We start from the raw sequence: 12,471 nt of genomic DNA, 5'->3' as shown, positions 1-12,471 counted from the left end.
CTCAATTGAAATGGAAAAGCTCCAATTCCCCTGTGTGGAATGGCTTACTCAAGGTGAAAGAACTCTACCTGAGAGGAAGGGTTATGAGAATAGGAAATGGTGAGGGTACTGATTTTTGGAGGGATCCCTGGTGTGGCTCCCTACCTCTCAAAGAAAAATTCCCTGAGCTGTTTGAAATCTGCAATGAACAAAATGGAGATGTAGCTTTTGTAGCTGCAAGAGGGTGGACCTTTACCTTTAGAAGATGGTTAGATGAAAGGAACCAAACACAATTTAGAAGGTTGAGAGATATTTTAGCAGGATGTGCCTCGTCAAATGAAAAGGATTCCCCGAAATGGAGCCGGGAGAAATCTGGAATTTTCTCGGTGAAATCTATGTATACACATATGTGTAGTTCTGAAATAGAAGTGCCCTGTGGAAGGCTAAATTACCGCTGAAAATCAAAAATTTTATGTGGCTGGTCCAGCAAAACGCCATTTTAACCAAAGATAACCTGCTAAAGAAGAATTGGCAGGGTGATAAGAGATGTAGTTTCTGCTCTGATGATGAGAATGTTAACCACCTCTTTTTTTATTGCCCCTCAGCTAGGTATGTTTGGAGCATAATTGCCATGGTCTTAGGAACTAATTGTAGACCATCCTCTCTTGATCAATATTGGATCTGGGTGAGAAACACTTTGCCTCAGTTCAAACAATACTACATGGTTGGTTTAGCAGCCATTTGCTGGGCTCTTTGGAATTCCAGAAACAAAACTTGCTTTGAGAAAAAACTCATTAAATCTCCCACTGAGATTATATTTATGGCTTCTTCTTTCTTATCATAGTGGGCAAGTCTGCAAAAACCAGAAGATAAGGAGAATCTGGAGGCAGGAGCAGATGCTCTGAAGGATGCGGCGCTTCACTTTCATCCTCTGGAGGCTACGCCTGAAGACAATGAAGTGGTGCTGATACAGTAGATGAAGAACAGATCCCCCATTGGAAGCTACAGCCCACAATCAAGAAGTGGAACCCTGTTAAGCTTAGTGTTGTTGGTGTCCTTAGGCTTCCTTTTGTTCACCGGTTTCAGAAAGGTGTTGGTTTGACAAAACTTGTAGCTGTTGGTGCCCAGGTGACAGGCCCTGAGTGCTGTGATCTCCTGGTGTCAGTGCTTTTACTTTTTGAACTTCCGATTGGCTGAACAAAACTTTGTAATTTCGTTACTTTCTGGAGTAATGAAATTCGGGCAGTGCCCTTAGTGGAAAAAAAAATCAGTCAGAAAACGAACTCTATAGGGGAGTTCCATAACCAATTACCTTTCATAGTTACATTGGTAGTTTCAACTGACAGTAGCCACGACTAGCATCAGAACACCCCTAAAAAGATTATGTACAAGAGGCCACACAGCTCAACAGCCTGAACTTTGCATCTGCCTAATTCCATTTGATTGTGATCCAACCAACTATTACAAATGAAATTGCAGATCAAAATGAAGTTTTGGGTAACTGGCACTGGGAAGTGTGATCCTGCCAGGTCCCTGCTAAGAGCCAGCAGGACGGAGGAAAATAGCATCATATCATCTGAACAGCTTTTTTATCCCACTTTTGATTTCGATCTCCCAACCTGGACAGTTACTCATCATCATCGTCATCATCAATTACCAACCTGTGTCTTCTTTTTAAACCAGCCCTTTGATTAGCCTCAGCGTTTGTTGTGTCTCCTGATTCACTGAAATTTACATCATCAGTGATCCTTTGGTCAGTATTTTCAGGATTATCTGGCTCAACGTCAAAGTCATCCAGAAGTTCAGCTTCACCAGTATTGCCACTGTTAACCACTGAATCAGGCTCATGAATTAGAGAAGCATCCCTGCAAAGTGAGAAACTCTCTTGTAAATGACACAGATGTATACTGTAGTATGGTTCTCTTATTGATATGTGATGTTCTAGCTATTTGGCTTTCAAATAGGCATAAATGAAATTATGTGATATGACAAAAATGATAATCAAACAAAATCCTAGAATACTAGGCCATACTAAAAGTGGAATTAGAAGAAAAAAAAGGATCCCTACATAAATCAATAATTAAGAACGAGATGCACATATACTCCACAAAAAATGCAAATGGATGTCTATGTGTATTAACTTGCAAATAAGCTCTGCATGTGCACAGCAAAACTGCATATCTAGGAAAGAAACTACAGTCTATCAGATGATGCCACCCTTCTGATACAGTACATCCAATACATATCCACAGCTTATAGCTTAGAAGCCACTCTATCTGGCGCCTACCACTACCGTGTAACTTATTTGGTTAACAAGTCAAAATTAAGGAAATTGTCTGTTTGCATGGTTCATTGTCTGTGTTCTTTTTATGACACCTTCACAGGCCAAGCCTACAAGCAACCAAAAACCAACCTTGATTTTTTATGGAGTTCGCAATGACAATAAGACATTGACTTGCACTAATAAGCCTGTAAAGGCAAGCTGTCAATTTGAAGGATTTCGTGTATGAAGTTGAATGTACTTACATGATATTAGAAGGAATAGTCTCATCATGCAGGTCAATGTTTCTCAGAGATTCTTGGTCTTGTATATTCGCTGAGAAGTTTGACACCACTAACCTCTTCTTTTTTCCATTTCTGTTAAAATGAAAAGAAAATGGTTAGTTCAATAAGGGAAGAAAATTGGGGGGCAGATTGAGTTAATGAGGTTTTAACAATGAAATCCTGCAGGTTCCAATGATCATTATGATGTAAAGCTGCATGACCACACCTAAGCATGGATCCTATGGTCTCATCATCAGGATAATTGTCTTCCATAGTTTTTTTATGTTGCGATATACTCGGTGAAGAATCCTTGGTGTTTCTGTTTTTTGAAGATTCTTGATGGTTTTGTACTTTCCCTTCAAACTCTGATGTGGATAACCTCTTCTTTTTTCCAGTTCTGTCAACAGAAAAGGAATTGGTTTAGACAAACAGGGTGAGGGATGGAAATGAGAGCATTATATAATTGATGAGGGGTAACACCGTAACAATTAGTATCATGAAGATTTAAATTGACATGTATTCATGTATATACTACAGTTGAATGAGTTCACCTAATCATGGATCCTATGGTTGCATCATCAGAGCCTGGATCTTGCTGAGCTTCCTGATGCTGTGATGCACTCAATGAACTATCCACCAAGGGAAGCTTCTTATTTTTCGCTCTGCAATAAATAAAGGGCACTCAGCATATCAAAAAAGGATAAAGAAAAAATAACAGTAAAATAAATCATCTGTGACACTCAGTTCTTATGGAGGGAGAATGTGATCTAAAATAGTCGGGCAATCCTAGTTTCTTAGCTTCAGGTCAATAATCAAATATACATAAAGAACCATATACCATGTTATGTAATTAGCTGGTAGAGAACTGAGCCTTAGCTCAGTTAGTAGAGCAGAGAGGCTGCCCTCCCAAGCTTGAACTTGGGTGCCTTGCAAGTTGCAAGTCGTGCCAGTACCGTTTAAAGGGTTCAGTACACTCTCCCATTTAAGGCAAAGCCGTGGGAATGCCTTCTCACAGTGTTTGAGCTTTATTTGTTTTAATTAGCTGATTGAAAGCATGTAGGTATATTACCTGCTTTTAAGTACTTGTAACGTTTCTTCATCAGATGATCTTCCATGAGTTGTGTCATCATGGCCATGGCTTGATCTGTGTAACCTTTTCCTTCTAGTGCTGGAAAATGCAGGCTAAGGTTTAACAAGAGGTAATTACTGAATACCAGCAACCTTGTAATTGGATAGCCAAACCAAGAAAATCACATTGAACTTTCCAGAAATGTTTATCCAGTAAATAAAATATAGATATAGTTTCCAATTAAGTTCTTAGGTTACCTGATGTACTTATTTTGAAAAAAAAAATCAGTATACAAATGCATCGATTCTACAGGTAAAATGTATGCAGCTGATTGTTGAGTGTCAGGTAACATTACAATGGATGCACAACTGACGATTTATAATACTTACCGGGAGCTTTTAGGCTTGGAATCAGGGTTATGTTCGCTTAGCATGTGGTTCAGATCATCAAGTGAGTCATTTTGTGATTCCGTAGCCAGATCTCCACTTGAGAGAGATCCATCTGCAACCTTTTTTCTCCTTATGGTATTCCTGAGACCTAATTGTGTAAGCTTGCGAGAAACTTGAGTAGAAGATATCTTCCCAGTGGAGTCTAAAGCCTCAGCTATTAGATGACTGCATTTACGATCATCCTTATATCTACAAACATAAAAGGGATAAACATTCTGGCATCAACACACAATCCATAGTAAGAAAATAATCATGCATAAACAGGATCCAGTGAATTATGCACACTGCCAACTTTATAAAGTGCATTGAGCTACATTGCTCTATCATTGCTCTTTCTTGGCAGAAATTTTACACTTACTTTTCATAAAGATCTCTGATAAGCTTCTCTTGCTCTTCAGTAAAAATAGAATGACCTCGTCTTTTTGGAACTTCTGAGTTCAGTGAACCTCTTGATACATGGTTCCTGGTATAAGTCCATCCAAATCAAAGTGAGGATTGAAGTTCAGCTAATTAGCTATGTGTTCAAATACAGAGCAGCATATAAAACGAACCTCTCATTTTCCTCAGCTTCACTGTCTGAAAGTGACATTAATCTGCTCCTTTTATACGTAGTACTACTCTTCCGAAAATCATCCCCATGTTCACCAGCTGATAAGTCTCCATCACTGTTTGTGTGTCAATGGAAACAACATTGCTGCCTTTAGCACTCCACAATTTTGCATGTAGTAACACAAAAAATCATCCATAACCAACAGTAAATGCACAGAACTTACTTGTCAGCGTCATATGGTGCCTGCGGTATAACCAGATCAGCTTCATCGTCACCAAGCGAATCTGCTATATTTATTGGACCTCTCCATCCCTTACTTGATCCAATTCCACCATTCTTGTTTCCAACATCATTCTTAAGCTCATTCAGTAGTGCATCTGCATCGATGCAATGGCACTCCTTGCGCGTCTTCCAAAATAATATGTCAACAAATAGCAATGGCTGTTTTCTCATCGCCTTCAACATTTTCCTCACAACTTTAGAAAGAAAATTTACAATGTTTGTGTACTCCTTTGAACTAGACAATTTCTGTTCGGCTAGTATATCATAGAATGTAGTTAAAAGTGATAGCTGCAAAAGACAGTAATGTAAGCTCCCAAAGAAAAAACAAAAGTGACGAAACATATGTAGGTATTTCTTTTACCTGATAGAGCATTGGTGACAACTCGAGATCTTCACAGAATCTCTGAAGCATGCATATTATGTAATGGTTTGTGCGATAGGAGTTACTTTTGTAATGCTTCAACAACCAGCAAACGTTTTGCACGACGGAATTGTTTGCAAGGCTAGATATTAATCTGGAAACATTAAAATCAACTTCACTTGTAGCAGGCTGGTGATCATCAATTGAAGAATCTGATGTCTCACCCTCTTCACCAATGAGATTTGTTTTCATTACACTGTCTGTGCAAGGTGGGTCACCTTCAGCATTAGCATTACTCTCCATATTAGCTGCAGTGTCCACAAGCGTATCCGGTACATGTGCGCCACTGGTATTGACTTCTCCTTGCTCCGAGGGAGAAGGTTCTACAGCAGGATCCTCAGGTCTCAAATCTGGAACTGATTCAGGTGGGGATTTGGTCCTATCTGTTGGATCAGCACAGTTTGGTTCCACATATTCCGCTTTTGGTTCTGAAATCTCGTTTTTATCATTTCTTTCCTTCTTTCTTCTACCCTTTTTTGTCCTTTTCGCAACCTAAAGGAAATAGAGCAATAATTGATTGAGCAGTATGTTATCCATCTTTACGTTCAACAGTTCCAAACCTATAGAAGCAAACGTTGCTAGAAAAATGAAGATGTGCAAAGAACATAACTATGCACAATGAGCGAGAGACATGTTACAGTTGGAAAGAGTAAAGCATACCCTTAATGCACCGCGTGCTTGAAGCTTTTCCATGAGCTGTAGCATAATATGAATTGTTTCTAATAAATCTGCTAGATCACTGATAAGAACAACAAATAGGTGAAATTAAATAATGGTAAGTGAATGTACGGTACATGTTTAGAGGGTTAAATGAGGAAAAGGGTATTGTCGATCTCCAGTAACCAGAAAGGAAATGTAATTCAAACCATGGAATAAAAACACACAAAGAAACGCAAGTATGCAAAAATTTGAGAACATGAACATCCAAACTGCTGGAAAAGCTTCTTCAATAGATGTTTCCAAGAGCTAAGGAAGACAATATTCCAGTTTATAATGCCCACTAGCTTACCTATTTTAGGAAATGAATGATCATGCACTTGCTGCATACATTAAAGCTATATTTTGAGCTTTTGTAAAGTCAGGGACACATGTATTATGCAGATAATGGACGCCACGACAAGAATTTTCCAGTTTATAAAGTGTGCCTACTAATCCAGTTACAGTTTCAGTAGATGCAAATGACAGATGAAAATTTTTGTACTAACCTTTTAGGTTGCTTGTGACTATCAAATGATCTGAACAAGTTCAGCAGAAATTGAGTGAGACCTTGTTCTGTCTGATCATAGAACAGTTTGTACAGTAAAACACGAGCTGTCTGAGATTCCCTTGAATCTTCAGGAAGTACTTTTAGCACCAAATATATCATGTCAATCTGCAATGCAAGGTACTGCAATCTGAGGGTCCGCAAGATGCACACAGTGATAACTGAATAATCCACAAAGATATAATAATGAAAATCACAATTAAAAAAACTAGCTACACTCATAAGGTTTTGAATTGATATGTTTTCCTTTTGAAGTTGGTAAAACATCATAATCTCAACCAAGTTTTGCAGAATATCTTGACATGAGTATGCATGCAGTTTATAAGGTTCATCAAATTTGTATATCAGGAAGGACTTATTTAATGAATGCATGAATGAATATATTTTACTCTTGTTGATAGTAAGACAGGTTAAATTTGGTAATAGTTTTAAAACGAAGACAATTTAAATTCAACCTTTTTAAAAACTTCTGAAGTCAAGCTATACATAGCAAATTCGGTTTTTGTTAGGCGCCTATGTGTCTAGATCTTCCTTCAGGGAGTGTTTGGATACAAGGTACTATACTTTAGGAGTGTCACATCAGATGTTCGGACGCTAATTAGGAGGACTAAACATGAGCTAATTATAAAACTAACTGTAGAACCCCTATACTAATTCGCGAGATGAATCTATTAAGCCTAATTAATCCATCATTAGCAACTGGTTACTGTAGCACCACATTGTCAAATCATGGACTAATTAGACTTAATAGATTCGTCTCGCGAATTAGACTCCATTTGTGCAATTAGTTTTGTAATTAGACTATATTTAATACTTCTAATTAGTATCAAACATCCGATGTGACGTGTCCTAAAGTTTAGGAGGTGTTTCCCAAACACCCCCTCAGACTTGACACTATCTCTTTTTCCTCGAATACGCAGGAGAACTGCGTATCATTGCATTAAGATAGAAGAAGAATGCCAAAAAAGCCATACAAACACACACCCCACACACACTCAGTTATCTAAGAAACATACACACCCGTGAAACAAAGACTACTACCCGAGACCACAAGCTCTAGGGGCTGTTAACCAGCAGTTCTAACAGCCACCAGACCGCTTAACCCTTTTGCCCCTGCCAGCATCCAGAGATCAGCCTCTTATTGTGCCAAGGTGAGAACTTGATCAATTCTGGGAGACGCTCCATTGAACACCACATCGTTCCTCATCTTCCAGATAGTCCAGGCCCCTAAGATTACAAGTGAATTAAATCCTTGCCTTATTTTTTTGCCCATCAAATCCGAAGCCTGCTGCCACCATTCATAAAAATTGACCATGTTTGCCTGAGGTGCTAAATCTGGAAGCCCAAATCGACGCAACAACAGAAACCAAAATTGTCGGGAGAAAACACACGCCGAGAGGAGATGATGAATTGTCTCATCCTCCTGGTCACAGAGAGGACATCGTGCTGGATGTGGGAGGCCTCGCCTAGCAAGCCTATCAGCCGTCCAGCAGCGATTATGCGCCACAAGCCATAGGAAAAATTTGCACTTACGCGGTGCCCATGACCTCCAGAGACTTGACACTATCTCTACTTGAGTTAAACCTTACCAAGAACTAGATAGCGTATCTCTACTTGAGTTAAACCTTTCCAAGAACTAGATAGCGAGTACTGCATCAAAATTTCAGAGTTAAGCCTTGAGATTTTGCTCAACCTGGACTTGTTCTCGCCTTGTCATTTTCGCAAACTGCTCTCTAGTTTGTCTTTTCAGTCTTTTCAAAGCAAAATACAAGGCAAGTTCGACATCTAACAGTGGATTACTATGAAGCGAGTTTAGCACCATTGCCTTTAAATTTTACAAATACACACATTCTCTTACCATGGTTTTCATTAAAGACCCAGCTGCTGAAAGAGTTTTGTAGTCGTTAGTTTCCTTCAGGCTCTCATATGCCTCACGCCACCTGGAAATGACTATATTGAACATATCTTCATTCAATGTGGCTGCAACAGGCCCACATATATCACCATGGAACGGCAGATTATCATCATGTTCATTGCTAGGCGAAACCTCAGATGGTTGGATCCCTTTAACAGATTTCTGACCAAAAGAATGTTTACATTGTCATGAACCATCATGGAAGAGAAAGGAGGGTAATCATATATCTGCCTGGGTGGACACAGTTATGGTATTCAAGGCAAATAAACGTAGACATAACTACCTACAACTTAAGCTTCGTGTAGTCCAGTGGCAAATAGAAATCGGGTACTAAGTAACTGTGGCTCTTGGAAATTCAAGTTATCATAGCTAAACAAGGAGTAAAATGATAAAGGAATTTCCCCAGTAGCATCATGAGTTCTGTTCCAGACCTGGTCATTTGAAGCCTTCTCATGTTGGAAAGCTAAGACAAATCGAGCAACTTTGAAGAATGTAGATATATCGGATTTCTCAATAGAATGGTGCTCATTCATGATATCATCACAAACTGACTGCATGAGGACTGATAAACACCGTGTTATCTCAAGCTTACATGAACAAAACATAATGGTTCTGTTAAATGGAAATGAAACAAACTTACTATTGTATGCTCCAGATAAAAATTGATCCAGGAAGCTTCTAAGCATTTCTGTAATACCCTCCTTTGGTATGTACAGAAGTTCATTGTCCCAGGCTATCCTTTTCCGGGGACCTTTTTGTACATTATGTATTTTCAAGAGGCTGTTTGCAGCTGCAGAACTTGGGTTCCCTTTGCACAATGATTTAGATCCATCCTGTCAGTTCAAATGCAAGCAAAGACAATAACCTGTGATAATCAGATTTTGATGCAGGATCCAATTGGTAGAATTCAAAAGTATACAGTACCACTGAAAAGCGTGTAAAAGTCCCACTGAGTGAGTTATGCTCGGAGTTGCGTTGCCTGAACATTCTTTTTTTCCTTTCTTCCTCCTCCATCATCAATCTCAATGAATCAACTGAAGAATCAATATCTCCGTTAACCTGCTCCTATAGAGTATCAATGGAGTAAATAAACATGACCTTTTTTCATTGATAGATGACAGGAAGGGGCATCTAATATACTTAACAGTACTTGCACAAATGAAAAGAAAAGGACTATAAGAAGGAATACCTTTGAACCTTTATTAGAAGCTCGGGCAATCAATCCTGGATCTCGACCTAAGAAGAGATAATGATATATCTCCATCAAAAGAAGGTTTTCCTCCTTAAGATAACCAGAGGGCTCATCAATATGCTGAGTTAGCACTAAGATTATGTCCATCACATTCTCTTGGAACATGAGCTCCAAAAAGCTGTCAGCCAGGAAGAGTAAGTGAGTAGCTTCTCCAGATGCCTTCTGAGACAATGTGATTTCTTGAATAGCCAAGACGTTGCGGAACAAAGTAAGCACCAACTGAACTAACTTCCAGTCATCTTCTGTGAATGAAGTTCTGGGCATTGAATAGTAAATTATGTAAACTCAAGTTAGTATAACGAAGATATAGTGTATAGAAGTATAGAACTAGTAATAAATAGCATAACATAAATGGGGAGCAGAATGGGATAAGAATGTTAGTGGATAAACAAACTTGCACTTCTGCCCCTTGGGAACAGGATATATAGAGAGCAATCTGCGGATCACTAAAATATTACATGCAACACTTGAACAAGAATGCCAATAGCCCTAGGCTGTTTGGTTCCACTTGTTTCGCAAATAGGACCATTCAAAATCCTAGGATTCGCTTTGGCAGTTGGCACTCAGTACGAATTAGTGAACTTTTTTAAGGAGCATAGAGGCAATTAAAGATAGTGCAAGCACCAAGATAATTGACTAACATAATAGTGCATGCACCAGGCATAGTCTTGCCGATATGGTAATGGCACAAGTAACCTAATAATTAATTATCCTACCTGATTGCCAAACAGAATCCACAAAAATAATATGCTCGAATTATGGGTGAAATGATGTGAGGAAAAAAAATTTGCACAAGAATAGAATAGCATCCTGTTTGATTGATCAATTCATGTAACGCTCAAAGTGTAATCCAGTTCCCACACAACTCCTGGATTATCTTTCTTCCATCAGGGGCTGGAAGCACAATGGAAAAAAATGGTCATCTGTCCAGAGGTGAGGTGATAGTACCAAACTACCAATCCATCTAGTTCAAGAATTTATTTAATTATTTCTCTGTCAAAATCAACCCCTGCTCTCACTGCAGACAGGGCTAGTCTGGGATTTGATGGGCCCTGGGCAAGTAAAAACGAGGGCTAGTCGTTCCAGTTTAGCCTTGCATATTCTAAAGACAAACGTTAAAGGTGGTCTCACAAAATGCAACACGGAAACTTAATCAATCTGCAAACTGATTTCTTTCATAGCTCGTACGGTCTAAGGCAAAGTAGAGGCACAAGGCCACAAACCAAAACATAAGGTTTGCAAGTTCAGGATCAGGTGACCAGATTTAAAATCAACGTGCCTCAGATTGTTAATGAGCTTTTGTTCAAGAGCGAATATAAAACAAGGTCGGCACTCTGAAGGAATAGTCCTTTCAAAATTCTTGAGTTCTCTGTTCTTTGCACTTACACTCTCATTGCTGAATACAATCAGCTCAATCTTACAGACATTTCATTAGACAAGAGTGACAGGGAAAACAAAGGAGTTTCATGCAACTTCCAAGAGCTTACAGGCTACTCATTGATATTTTTCTTTCCATTTGTACCAGGCAGTAGTTCATATCGTGGGCCTTTGCAACATATGTTTGCACCAGGATATATGAGCAAATATAATAGATAGACTATATAACAATGTTTGTGATCCTCATGTATAACACTGCGCTCAGTTGCATCTGCTCATCTGATCAATGATGAGAGGGGGGGGGGGATCACCTTTCCAAGCGATCCAACGGATCTTCAAGAAGAGACACAATGACTGTCATTGCAACATTGCGTGTCAGTGCAGCCTTCAAATCCCACAGATACTCTATCTGTTGTGCAACTTCCTCTGACGAGGGCTCCACGGGCATTGTAAGGAACACCAGTACTTTCACTTCAATACAAAATAAAAGGGAAAGCATTTAGTCATAGAGCGCTACATCAGAGCATCATTGAAATAAAGGGATTCACAGACGTAGTTTTGGTGCTATATTAGTGGGGAACAGTGATATATCCTATTCAAATTGAACGCTCATATACAGCACTTTGAGAGTTCAAAGAAGCAAAATGGAAGAACAATTACCCGCAGTGACCACCAGATTGCGGTCGGTCTGGTAATTCTCAATGATGGGCACCAGATCTCTAGACGCAATCTTCCACTTGCAGACCTGCTTGAAAACCTCCCGCCGCTGCGGGTCGTCCCGCCGCAGGAATCTCTGCAGATCCTTCAGATTATCTACAGAAATGGTGAAAAAACGCGCGTAGAGCACAAATTAGCCACCATACTCATCCCCAGATCAGAAATGGGGCCAAACCAGAGCCGTTGCCCAAGAACCGCAGAAAGCGGGGGAGAGCAGCGGTACCTAGGCAGTGCTCGCTCTTGGCGTAGCCGATGACGGCGCCGTCCTCGTCCTCCTGCGCGGCGCCGAGGCCCGCGCAGGTGAGTGAGAGCACCGCCGAATCCATGGCGGCGGCGCGCTAGGGTTTAGCCGCCTGTCGGTGGCTCGGTGCGCGGATTCGGAGCTCGCCACAGTTGGATGGATGCGGAGGCGAGGGATGGGAAGGTGAACTGGGAGGAGTGGTGAATCGAAGTGGGGAGACCGGGAGAGGCGGCGAGATCGGTTTCGGACGCCGATGAGGCGATGGGAAGGGAGATTTTTCCCGCCGCCGGGCGCCATTTTAGTGCGGGTTTTCCCGCTCTTTGCTTCAGCTTGGTGGGCTGGCCTCCCGCTGTTGATGGGCCGACCCATACAGAAGCCTGAACCCGTCTGTGTAGTGGGCTCTTCAGATTT

General features: G+C 40.3%; 1 protein-coding gene across 2 annotated transcripts; it reads right to left on the bottom strand.

Moving 5' to 3' along the window:
- Nucleotides 1-1,253: 1,253 nt before the first annotated feature.
- On the bottom strand, nucleotides 1,254-12,334 carry LOC101756180 (protein timeless homolog). 2 transcript variants are annotated; one of them, XM_004961118.3, is made up of 20 exons: nucleotides 12,043-12,334; nucleotides 11,763-11,915; nucleotides 11,414-11,573; nucleotides 9,663-9,981; nucleotides 9,398-9,538; nucleotides 9,114-9,306; nucleotides 8,905-9,035; nucleotides 8,417-8,635; nucleotides 6,500-6,666; nucleotides 5,955-6,033; nucleotides 5,235-5,786; nucleotides 4,815-5,161; nucleotides 4,593-4,706; nucleotides 4,400-4,504; nucleotides 3,982-4,230; nucleotides 3,593-3,691; nucleotides 3,075-3,185; nucleotides 2,750-2,920; nucleotides 2,506-2,616; nucleotides 1,254-1,844 (listed from the first exon to the last, which is right to left on the bottom strand). In XM_004961118.3, exons 1-20 carry the CDS (start codon nucleotides 12,143-12,145, stop codon nucleotides 1,607-1,609), a joined length of 3,762 nt encoding a protein of 1,253 aa, XP_004961175.1. In that variant the 5' UTR covers nucleotides 12,146-12,334; the 3' UTR covers nucleotides 1,254-1,606. The 2 variants fall into 2 exon arrangements, with proteins under 2 accessions (XP_004961175.1, XP_022681324.1); XM_022825589.1 differs by having other exon boundaries at nucleotides 9,398-9,532.
- Nucleotides 12,335-12,471: the final 137 nt, after the last annotated feature.

The sequence above is a fragment of the Setaria italica genome, chromosome III, assembly GCF_000263155.2.
Source record: "Setaria italica strain Yugu1 chromosome III, Setaria_italica_v2.0, whole genome shotgun sequence".
In the NCBI taxonomy this organism is placed as follows: domain Eukaryota; kingdom Viridiplantae; phylum Streptophyta; class Magnoliopsida; order Poales; family Poaceae; genus Setaria; species Setaria italica.
Note: the sequence above shows the minus strand (reverse complement) of the source record. Positions and strands in the feature narration are given on the sequence as shown.